We start from the raw sequence: 12,750 nt of genomic DNA, 5'->3' as shown, positions 1-12,750 counted from the left end.
CTCTGTGGAGTCTTCATCCAGATAGACAAAGGCTCTCTCCAGGTTTATACATTTCCTGGGAAGATTTGTCAGTAACCCTCTTGAGTTGCAAGTTCTTCTTTATATATCACTTATGCAGAATCGTATGTGGTTTGTCTCTGGAAAGGAGTTGAGTGATGGGTTCAAGTCTCTCTTAGGTCCCTGACTTGCTATGTGATCTTTGGTGTCATTTTTCTCAACTGTGAAATGGGTAGGAGAAAGGGTTCATAACTTGGAAAGCAAAGTCCAGATGTCAGCTGCAGATGTACCTCAGAACTACCCTATTCGCTTGATCTAAATCCAGTCAGAAGATCCTGTGTCTTTGGTCTCTTTGAGACCTACAGGGAAGTACCTGTGCTCATGCAGAAAGCCATTACTTTGCTTTATTTCTAAAAGAATCTGCATAGCAGGATTGGAGGGTACTTCTCATTCCTCCAGAGCCTGTGCAAATCAGATTCCTTGGCCTCACCCCAGACTCACTAAATCAGACTCTCTTAACGGTGGATCCCAGGAATCTGCATTCTAACATACATCCCAGATGGTTCTGAAGTAGCTATACTTTTAGTATTGGAACCATTTGACTGAGTCATGGTCCTCACTTGCTAAGATTTCTTGGAGCCTTCAGGGGAGCCCAGAACAGGAGTAGGTACCCTGGATGGTGTGGATGGTCATAAAAGACCAGGTAATATGAGCACCTACTTATGACCAGAACAATGCTAAGCAGTGTATGCAGTGGTGAACAAAATCAACAAGACATGGTGCTTCACTTCATGGCACTCTTGTCTGTTTATGGAATCTGATCTATAACAAACATGAATAGAACAGTAATTTTAAAATTATGGCACATGCCTTGACAGAATATGGAGGCAGTTGACATAGACTTGGGAAGTCATCACAATCAGGATAGGCCTTTCTGAAGAAGGGAAACGTGAAGAGAGACCTGAAGGATTACTAGACAAGTAATCAGGAGAACCTTCTAGCCTTCCATTTCCAATATGGTAGCCACTCTTCAGTGACTATTTACAAACTGAGACGAAATAAAATAGAAAATGTAGTGTCTCTGTTATGCTAGCCACATTTCAAATGCTCAGTAGCCACATGTGTCTAACATGTTGGACAGTGCAAATATAATACATTTTCATCATCCCAGAGACTTCTCTTGGATTGCCCTGGTCTAGACCAGCAGTGGTGAAACAGGTCTGGAATACCACCTGTTTTTGAAAATTAAGTTTTATTGGAACACAGCCATACTCAATTTTTTATGTATTTTCAGTAGCTGCTTTCACACTACAATGGCAGAGCAGTTGCAACAGTCTTTATGGCCCACAAAGCCTAAACTATTATCTATCCTTTTATAAAAACATCAGGGAGGGAATAGACTTAGTGTGGCTAGCTATAGCATAGAGAGAAGTGAGGTTATAGTGATAGTGCCTTGCCAGCATGAACACAGCAGCAGCTGCTGTATTAATCTCTTATTTTCCCTCCATCTGTGCCTTCTGAGGCAGCAGTCTTCTCGTCTAGACAAACTGGAGCAGGTCCAAGGAAGGGCAGCCACGTTGGTGAAGCAACTGTGTCCTTTGAGGCACAGTTGACATTGTCGGTGTAACTCTGCACTAGGTTAGAGCCTGGACTAACAGTAAAATCCAGCTATCTCCTTCTTTGAGATGATATGAAATAAAGCAAGACTGTTTTTAGCTTTTGCTGTTGAAACCAACATACCATGTGAAAACCTAGTCCCCTTGCTTGTACAATCAGTTCCATGTGTTCTTATGTGTTCTTATGTGTTAGGAGATGTGATCAACAGATAATTAAAGTTCATGCCAGTGGTCAAATGGATATTGCTTTTTAGGAATATTTCTCCTAACTTTATAGCTTCTCTATTTGGGTTCATGGAGTTGCATTAGTGGTTCCTGAAGTTTACATTTTAACACAAATTTTTTTAAAACCTTATTTCAAGTTGCATTTATGTGAGGATCTCTTAGAAACTTTGAGAGTCCTCTCAGGGTCTGAAATCCTAAATAGTTTACTTACAAGTTCAAGATCCTTCGCTTTTGTTACTCCTGGATGAAATTCACTTAAAAATACTCTTTATGACTATATGTAAATAAGCTGGTATGTTTTCCTATTATATTCTTTCAGATTGTTGGTTGCTATAGCAATGGATCATTGATTCCACTAATATTTATTGATAAGCTACTAGCTAGAATAATAGCATTGTTCTAGCTCTAGTACTAGCATTACACTACCACTGGAAATCAAAAGACTTTTGCCTTATTTGCATGACAGCCTAGCAGGTACAAGCTATGTGTCATGTACTATGAGAGGAACTTCCATACATTATTTTTAATTTTTTTTATGGCTTTGGAAAATAAGTTTTATTATCTTTTTCAGATAAGAAAACTGAGACCCAGAAAAATTGAATAATCTTTCTAATAGTGACAGAGCAGGGCTTCACATCTAGACCATTCCTACTCCACACCCATTCAACCTTCACTACTGTCTATGTTTGTACTTGGTCATTGGTTTTCAAATAGGATAATTTAAAGAATTCTGTTTTACATGTAACATCAGAGCTCCCATCTGATTTTTTTTTTTTTGTAGCTCTATTTTGAATTTTGTCATCTATTTTCTGTATGATTTTATCAGTAGTACTGACTTAAGTTCATTGGAGAAAAGTCGATTTGAAGAATGGTTGTTTTTATCTTCGAATTGAATTTGATTTCTAAAACCTTCTAGAGGCAGGTGTTCCCCCCACCACACACAGAGTTCTGAAATTATTTTTTTGAATATTTAAATCTAAATCATAGTTGTACTGTTTACGGGCTGACCTATCTTGTACACAGTGTAAACCATTATTTTTGTTGGTTGGTTTTTCTGGCCTGAATAAGTGTTGCTAATTCTCTCCTATTGTTTCAGATTCGATGGGAACTTTAATACCAATGTGTCTAGAACAATTAGTTGTGATCGACTTTCTACTACTGTTAATAGCCGGGCCTTCAATCCAGGACGAGACTTAAATTCAGGTCAGTAATCCATTGGCTTTATAAAGATGAACTGTATTCTACCGCATTCAAGTTGAATAAACATATTGCTTCAATTTTTTTTTTTTTTAATTTTTGAAGAGAAGTATTATATACTTAAGATTGGATATTTCTTGCTGGAAAGTTAACCCTCAAGAGAGGGAGAGGAAGAAAAAAAAAATCAAGCTTACATCTTTTTTTTTTTTTTTTTTTTTTTTGAAACAGTCTCACTCTGTCGTCCAGGCTGGAGTGCAGTGCCGCGATCTCGGCTCACTGCAAGCTCCGCCTCCCGGGTTCACACCATTCTCCTGCCTCAGCCTCCCGAGTAGCTGGGACTACAGGCGCCCACCACCACACCCGGTTAATTTTTTGTATTTTTAGTAGAGACGGGTTTTCACTGTGTTAGCCAGGATGGTCTCAATCTCCTGACCTCGTGATCTGCCGGCCTCGGCCTCCCAAAGTGCTGAGATTACAGGCGTGAGCCACCACACCTGGCCAATATCTTAAGCTTCTACTAGATAGCTATATATGGTACATGCCAAATACCTTTCTGTGCTCTTCAGTCTATTAACTCATTTATCATGAATTTTACATCTGTTATTTTAAAGGTTATTTTAGAGACCCAGTTATCTTTGCAATAGGAGGTATTGGATTTTCTTTGCATTCCCTAGTTACAATTTTTAATCTGTTTTGGGATTTTTCTGGAAAAACGCTGTGAGAGCTTTTCTATTAATAAACTTAGGGCCATAATACCATATACCAAGGTTGAACTTTCTTCCTGTTCTCATTGGAACTCAGCTGAAGGCGGTGTTAATAACTACTGGGTACTCATATTTATATAACTACTGGTTAGCTCCAAAGTGACCTGATATCTCCACTTTTTTGCCCTAGAGTTCCACTCCATATTTCTCTTTCTTTTTGTCTTATGTACTCTTGTTGATTGATACATCTCAGAACCTAGAGCCTTCACCGTTTAAAAGCTGGAAGGAACTTAAGAAATAATACCATCTCCAATCCTCAGATTTTACCAAGAAAAAAGTCTAAAGCATGGGAACCCCCCCAAGACTTTCCTTATTGCTGGAAAGACAAAGCATCCTTAAACATGAAGAACCATACTTCCCAAATTCCAGGTCTCATGTAGACACATAAAGCCGAAGAGAAAGGCAGAGGACCAGAATATTTACTTTTAGGGCCCCAGTAGGTCTCAGTTTGGGGCAGAAATTGTAATCTTTGGGAATTGTGTACACAAATCATGTAATCTACTAGGTCTGAAAAGAATAAGCTGTAAGTTGCATGTTTCTTAGGCATAATAAAACTATAGCTGCTAGATAAATGATCCAACCTAAATCTGCAAATCTGCTAGGCATATCGTTTTTCATTGGTCAGATCATCTGGAACCCTCTGCAGCAAGTGAGGTTTACTACTAGAAAGGAAGCTAAATGAGAATGGTTTTCATTACAAAAATAACAAAAGAGGGTAGACAAGGGCATGGAATGGGCAGGTAAATTAACGGGGAGGATTCCACAACTGGCTCACAGTGCAAAGCTGGAAATTGAGTCTCCAGGTTCCCAAATTCAGTTTTTTCCCTAAAACATTCCCAGGTACATGAGAGATGTTACTTGGTCTGAAGACTTGAGGTTGAAATAGCAATCTGAATAGGATCAGATGTAAGCGTTCCAAAAATACATACTGTAATCCAACATTGTATGTAGTTAAATTTTTTACAAGTCATGGTAACTCATGGGTTGTTTCTTTTTTTCTTTGAGATAGAGTCGTGCTATGTCGCCCAGGCTGGAGTGCAGTGGCGTGATCACGGCTCACTGCAACCCCTGCCTCCCGGGTTCAAGCAATTCTCCTGCCTCAGCCTCCCAAGTAGCTGGGATTATAGGTGCCCACCACCACACCCAGCTAATTTTTGTATTTTTTGTGGAGATGGGGTTTCACCATGTTGGACAGGCTGGTCTCGAACTCCTAACCTTGTGGTCCACCTGCCTCAGCCTTCCAAAGTACTGGGATTACAGGCATGAGCCACCTCGCCTAGGCCTTTTTTCTTTTTTTTCTTTGTTTTTTTTTTTTTTTTAAGACAGAGTCTTGCTCTGTCACCCAGGCTGGAGTGCAGTGATGCAGTCTTGGCTCACTGCAACCTCTGCCTTTTGGGTTCAAGCGATTCTCCTGCCTCAGTCTCCCAAGTAGCTGGGATTACAGGCACCCACCACCAACCGGCTAATTTTTGTATTTTTAGTAGAGATAGGGTTTCACCATGTTGGCCAGGCTGGTCTCGAACTCCTAAACTCAGGTGGTCCACCTGCCTCGGCCTCCTAAAGTTCTGGGATTACAAGCATGAGCCACCGTGCCTACCAAGATTTAAGAATTAGTGTGCATTTATACAATAATTAAGTTTTAAATATTAGTGTGTATTTATATAAGATCTAGATGGATCACACATAAATGTTAATAGTTATTTTTTAATGATGAAACAGTGGGATATTTTTACTTCCTTATTAATTTTCTTAATCTTAAATTAAGCATTTGCTGTTTTTATAATCAGGGAAAAAATAAAAAAGAAGGAATTATGGACTACTTTCAAATGCATTTTCACTCCTTTCTAGTAGACAGTACCTTCCTTAACATATTTCTGATAATAGATCCTAAGTCTGGTGTTGAGATTCTAGAAGCTCCATTAACCTCCTGGCTGTGTGACTGGGACAGTAGGAAAGGGCAGACTTGGGCAGACTGAGTGGGGGGTGTGCTCACTTGGGGTCCAGAATGATGGTCCCCTGCCAAGACCACCCACATCAGTGGGTCAGATCTTGGAGGATCTGGAGGCTGTGGTAGCCAGGGCCTCATCCTCATTGCCTTATTTTTTGTCTATTTATTGTATTGTTTCTGATAATGAGCACATTGTTGAGATCTGGCTTCATTGTTAGAAGTAGTGTTACTTTTTCTTAGTGAATACTCAGGCCATTCTTCCAGGTTATGGACTTTAGCTTTTGCTCTGGATGAGTTAGAAGGCCATTGGGAGAGTTTACACAGGGGAATCTAGGGAATGGCCTCTCTAGTATATGGCCATAACCTGGAAGAATGGTCTCCTACCTGTTAAGTGGAAGGAATAAGTACAACTAGAAGTCATTTGACAAATATTTGTTAAATGCCTTCTGCATAGTAAGTACTCTTTTGTTCTAGGTCAGGAGCTGTAAAAACACACACACACACACACACACACACACACACAGCTTATAATCTGGAGGCCAGGGGCCAGGAGACATAGAAACAAGTGATATGTTAGAAGATGATGAATGCTATCAAGGAAAAGTAAAGCAGAGATGAGACATATGGAATACGGTTGGCTGTCGGGGGGAGGAGCAGATGACTTACTATTTCATCTAAGGGTTTGTGGGTGAGATCTGAGTAAGTGGGATTGTAGACTATGAGTTTATCTGGGGGCAGCATATCTGGGGCAAAGACCTTGAATTGAGTGACTGTTTGGTGTGCTTGGAAACTGCAAGAAGGCCACTGTAACTGTGGTGGTGTGAAAGAGCTGGGAGTAGATTAGGCCAGAGAGGCAGTCGGGGACCAGGTCACCAAGAGCCTTATTTTACTGGCCATTATAAGGACTTTAGCTTTTGCTCTGAATGAGATAGAAAGCCATCATGTGGTGGGGGAGTTACATAGAGAAGTGACATGATTTGACTTCGGTTAAAAGGTTTACTGAGCCAAGACTAGACTGGACAAGGCAAAGGTAGAAGTAGGGGAAGACAACTTAGAAAGTTACTCCAAAATCCAGGCAGCAGATGATGATAGCATTAATAGTGCAGTGACAGTGGAGGTGATGAGAAGCAGTTGAATTCTGAATATGTTTTGAAGGTAGAATCAGTAGGATCTGCTGGTCCATTGGATGGTGGGCAGGGTACGGGACCAGGTATGTGAGAGTAAGAGAGGAGTCCAGAAAGACTTCTAAGATCCTTGGCCTTACAAGGAGAAGGACAGGGTTGTCATTTATTGTGATGGGGAATGCTGGGAGAAGAGCAGGTTTGTGTGAGAGGCAGGTTATTAAAAGCTACGTTTGAGATGCTCGTTGGATATCTAAGTAGAAGGGCCTCATAAGCAGTTGGATATACAAGTCTGCAGTCTAGGTAATAGCCAAGGCTAGAGATTCATAGTGTATAGGTAGTACTAAAATCATGAGGCTCATTTAGATCACGTAGCAAGTGACTGTGGGTAGAAAAGAGAAGGGCTCCAGGGACTGAGTCTTGGGGTGCTTTACTGCTGAGGTGACACTGAGATGAAGAGGAAGCTGGAAAGGGAGATGAGAAGGGCAGTCAGGCAGGTAGAAAGAGGACCAAGAGGACTGTCTCCCTGAAGCCAAGTGAAGAAAGTGTTGCAAGAAAGAGGGAGAGATCAACTTTGTCACCTAGTCCCTGTATGCTGAGGGTCCAGAAAACCGGCCATATGATTTAGCAATGTAGAGGCTATGGGTGAGCTTGTCAAGGGTTGTTTGGTAGAATAGTAGCATAGGCTGATCCTAGAGGGTTCAAGCTCTGGAGAACGGAGGAGAGGAGTCAGAGGAAATAAGGACTTGAACTCCTGAGATTTGCTCAAAGGAAAGTTGGAAGGCCAGATGAGATCAAGAAGATATTTTTTAATTGAGAGAAATTATACTCACTTTATGTGCCAAAGGGAATAACCCAGTAGAGACTGACACAAGAGCAAGGGGAGAAGATTGCTAGAGCTTTTTCCCTGATTAGGTAAGAGATACTGCATCACCAGTAGAGGACCTAGAAGCACAGAGCGTTCATTCATAGCAAGAAGAGGAAAGGAAGAGTACATGGATGGAGATGCTCATATGATGATGGGTATGAACGTGGGGACACTCCCTTCTTAGTGATTCTGTTTTTTCAGAGAATTAGAAAGCAAGATCATCAGCTGAGAGTGAGGACCAGGGAATAAGCATTAAAGACCTGTTAGTGGTACTAAGATTACCTCCTGTTACTGAGGTTTAGACTGAAACTCAGTGCACAAATAATCCCAACAAAATGTTGATGTATTTCAGTGTTTATTTGTTAAGGAAGAGAGTTCAGATAGTTTGAAAATTCAGAGGGTGGGGAAGAAGAGTGTGGAGAGGGCAGAGGTAAGTAGAATATAAAGACCAGATCTTGAATTTTTATATTTCTATGAGCATGTCTCAAGTATAACCTACTACATAACAAGAGTTGTTCTCAGCACAGTTGACACAGCTAGATTTACAAGCAGATTTTGGCAATATTCAGGTATTTAAGAACTGACTTGCTTGCATTTGAAGTTTTGCAACATTCTACTAGGCAGTGGCTACATCCCAAAGTCCACATACTTGAGCAGGTATTTGTAATATGAGAGGAGTGGGACATGGTGAAAGGTGACCTCAGAGTTCCCCCTTTTCCTCCTGTACAGCTCATGCCCCTTTTCAGAGCAGAATTAATGTGCTTTGTAGGTTATCACATGTCTGATATTTACATCTGCAAGATGTCCAGCCTTAGGCTCTTTCATACTGTATACAATTCATCAATGGGCCCCTAATTGATAACACAGTTTCAGATTGCCTCTCAGACTAGCTGGAAGCAGACTCACATAAATTATAAACCATTCTTAGCTTCATTTGTCCAAAACTGGGTCATGTGTCCATTCATCCAACACACATGTGTATTCTTTTTCTTAAAACCACCCCAGCCAGATCCCTACTTTCTAAATTGACTCCTTGTCCCTGAGTCTATTCAAATAACTAAAGTTTGACAGTGCGTGTGTTATATTATGGTTCTGGTAATGTTTTGCTCAGGTTCTTTCCTGCTTTTATCCCTACTTTCTCACTCTCTCTCTTTTTTTTCTTTTAAATTCCTGCTGAGCTATTTTCTTGTGCGTGGCCTGATCCCTAAAGAGAGTTTATTTGAAGAGTCCAAGAGAAGTTGCCTCTTGCTCTCTTGAGTTATGCAATTGAGGTGAGAGTGAAGTAGGAGTTAGTCTTTCTCACTGAAAGAAAAAGCGTCTGGACTTTCTTTATTGCGTTTGATTTTAAAGAGCATTTGAAGTCGCAAACTTCGATCTTGGTAACATTGCAGTCTTCATTGAGAAACGGGATTCACGGGGTGTAAGGGGCATTTATAAGTCATGTTACAGAGGTAAATGCTATAGGATAGGATGTACAGGTGGGCCTTAGAGGCTGTCGATTGTTGTGGCTTCATCATTTCCTTCTATGAATGATAATGAGTAGCTATGTACTATGTGCTATAGGTTTTTCTCTTTAAAGTACCATGAAAATTACCTTTTAAATATGCATTAGAAAAGTTATCCTGGTAACAATTCAATGAAAAAGCCATGTTCTACCTGAAATAAAGAAGAAAAATCAACCAAGCTAGAAATTTCTCATTCCTTTTTATGCCCAATTGCTTCAGCTTCATGATTGCATTAGTGTCATAAAATATGTAATTATTTATATAACATTTAAAAGCTGTTTAGTCACTCAGAAATGTAGATTCTTGAGCTTGTATATTCAGTTTATATTCGTATGTATGTGTGTATACTTATGTATATGCACACACAGAATTAAGGAACTAAACAAACAAGGTCCCTTTCTTTACCTGCTTCCCCCTTCAAACTCTATTCCTATACTGCAAGCTTATATCAAAGTTTGGTCTTTCTTATAGTTTCTCATAACGACCCTATTACACTGACTTCAGAAGATTTTGTTAGCCATATGCTGGCATATATGCATATATACACAACATATGTATATAAATACAAATATATATACACACTCACACTCATACTACGTATCATAATGGATATAGCCTTTTTTAACTTAGCAAATGTATCCTGAACTTTTTTTTATTTTCATAAAATAAGATTTTATGCAGTAAAATCAATAAAACAAATCTTAATTTGTTTATTTAAGCTCCCACATTTAGACATATTGTATTAGTCCACTCTCTTGCTGCTAATAATAAAGACATACCTGAGACTAGGTAATTTATAAAGGAAAGAGGTTTAATTGACTCACAGTTCAGCATGGCTGGGGAGGCCTCATGAAACTTACAATCATGACTGAAGGGGAAGCAAACATGTCCTTCTTCACATGGCAGCAGCAAGGAGAAGTGAAGAGTGAAGCAGGGAGGAAGAGCCCCTTATAAAATGATCAGATCTCCTGAGAACTCACTTTCACAAGAACAGCATGAAGGTAACCATCCCCATGATTCAGTTACCTCCCACTGGGTCCCTCCCATGACACATGGGGATTATGGAAACTACAGTTCAAGATGAGATTTAGGTGGGGACACAGCCAAACCATATCATTCTGCCTCAGCCCCTCTCAAACCTAATGTCCTGACAATTCAAAACATAATCATGCCCTTCTAAGAGTCTCCCAAAGTCTTAACTCATTCCAGGATTAACTCAAAAGTCCAAGTCCACAGTCTCATCTGAGACAAGGCAAGTCCCTTCCATCTATGAGCCTGTAAAATCAAAAGCAAGTTAGTTACTTCCTAGATACAATGGGGGTACAGGCATTGGACAAATAGACCTGTTACAAATGGAAGAAATTGGCCAAAACAAAGGGGCTACAGGCCCCATGCAAGTCCAAAATCCAACAGGGCAGTCATTAAACTTTAAAGTTCCAAAATGATCTCCTTTGACTAGATGTCCCACATCCAGGGGTGTGCTGATACAAGAGATGAGCTCCCACGGCCTGGGGCAGCTCTGCCCATGTGGCTTTGCAGGGTAAGCCCACCTCCTGGCTCCTATCACGGGCTAGCCTTGAGTGTTTGCAGCTTTCCCAGATGCACAGTGCAAGCTGTCAGTGAATCTACCATTCTGGAGTCTGGAGGATGGTGGTCCTCTTCTCAAAACTTTGCTAGGCAGTGCCCCAGTGGGGACTCTGTGTGGGGGCTCCAACCCCACATCTCCCTTCCACACTGCCCTAGCAGAGGTTCTCCATGAGTGCCCCGCCCCTACAGCAAACTTCTGCCTGGACATCCAGGTGTTTCCATACATCCTCTGAAATCTAGGCAGAGGCTCCCAAACCTCAACTCTTGTCGCCTGCACACCCACAGGCCCAACACCACATGGAACCTGCCAAGACTTAGGTCTTGCATCCTCTGAAGCCATGGCCCAAGCTGTGCCTTGGCCCCTTTTAGCCATGGCTGGAGCTGGAGTGGCTGGGACACAGGGCACCACATCCTGAGGCAGCACAGACTAGTGGGTCCCTGAGCCTGGCCCAAGAAACCATTTATTCCTCTGAGGCCTCTGGGCCTGTGATGGGAGGGACTGCTCTGAAGGTCTGTGACATGCCCTGGAGACATTTTCCTCATTGTCTTGGCTGTTAACATTTGGCTCCTTGTTACTTAGGCAAATTTCTGCAGCTGGCTTGAATTTCTCCCCAGGAAATGGGTTTTTCTTTTCTACCACATGGTCATGCTGCACATTTTCCAAAATTTATGCTCTGCTTCCCTTTTAAATATAAATTCCAGTTTTAGATAATCTCTTTGTTCATGCATATATGCATACAGTTTTAGAAACAGCAAGGTCAACTCTTGAATGCATTGTTGCTTAGAAATTTCTTCCTTGCCAGATACCCTAAATCATCTCTCTCAAGTTGAAAGTTTCACAGATTGCCAGGGCAGAAGCAAAATGCTGCCAGTCTCTTTGCTAAAGCATAGCAAGAGTGGCCTTTGCTCCAGCTCCCAATAAGTTCCTCATCCACATGTGAGACCACCTCAGCCTGGACCTCATTGTCCATATCACTATCAGCATTTTGGTCCAAGCCATTCAACAAGTCTCTAGGAAGTTCCAGACTTTCCCTCATCTTCCTGTTTTCTTCAGAGCCCTCCAACCTCTGCTGGTTACCCAGTCCCAAAGTCACTTCCACATTCTCAGGTATCTTTATAGCAGTGCCTCGCTACCTCATTGCCAGTTTTCTGTATTAGTCCATCCTCATACTGCTATACAGATACTACATGAGACTGAGGAGTTTGTGAAGAAAAGAGGCTTAATTGACTCACAGTTCCACATGGCTATGGAGGCCTCGGGAAACTTGTAATCATGTTGGAAGGCAAAGGGCAAGCAAGGCATGTCTTACATGGCAACAGGAGCGGATTGGGGTGGGGGAACTGCCAAACACTTAATGCATCAGATTTAGTGAGAACTCACTATCATGAGAATAGCATGGGGGAAACTGCCCCCATGATCCAATTGCCTCATACCAGGTTTCTCCCTAACATGTGAGGATTACAATTCAAGATGAGGTTTGGGTGGGGACACAGAGCCAAAACCTATCATGAACCATAAAAGCATAATTCAAATGAAAGTTATTATATTATCTTAATACAAAGTATCTCTAATAGAAGTTTTTTTATAGGATTCCATATATCAATACCATTTTTTATGCATTTACCTTTTCTATCATACTGTGAGATCACAGAAGCATTTATCTATCTTTATATCCTCATGGGCAACCATCTTGTTCAGTCTTCACTGTATAGGTGCTTATATAATGTTTATTGAACTGATGTTGGTGGTTACTTATCCTCGTTGTTGCCAAATTTTATAATGTGTATGTAAGGAAAATACCTAGGTCATTGAAGGATAAGTCTAGGTAGTAGTATATAGAACAATACTCAGATGTTTTCAGGGAAAATGAGTCACATGCATTTGGCTCTCTGCTTAGAATTAATTATCTCCCTCTTTTCAA

The 12,750-nt window shown here is 40.9% G+C and overlaps 1 protein-coding gene across 4 annotated transcripts in view; it reads left to right on the top strand.

Moving 5' to 3' along the window:
• Nucleotides 1-12,750, top strand: part of CACHD1 (cache domain containing 1) — a 223,048-nt gene that overhangs the window by 129,917 nt on the left and 80,381 nt on the right. For all 4 annotated transcript variants that reach the window (XM_031001956.3, XM_063698040.1, XM_055349954.2 and 1 more), the window contains one exon: nucleotides 2,935-3,041. In XM_031001956.3, the coding sequence (XP_030857816.2) occupies nucleotides 2,935-3,041 (107 nt within the window). The remainder of the gene's footprint in view (nucleotides 1-2,934; nucleotides 3,042-12,750) is intronic.

This window comes from Gorilla gorilla, chromosome 1 (assembly GCF_029281585.2).
Source record: "Gorilla gorilla gorilla isolate KB3781 chromosome 1, NHGRI_mGorGor1-v2.1_pri, whole genome shotgun sequence".
NCBI classification, from domain to species: domain Eukaryota; kingdom Metazoa; phylum Chordata; class Mammalia; order Primates; family Hominidae; genus Gorilla; species Gorilla gorilla.
The sequence above is the reverse complement of the archived record's forward strand: the minus strand, read 5'-3'. Positions and strand labels throughout refer to the sequence as shown.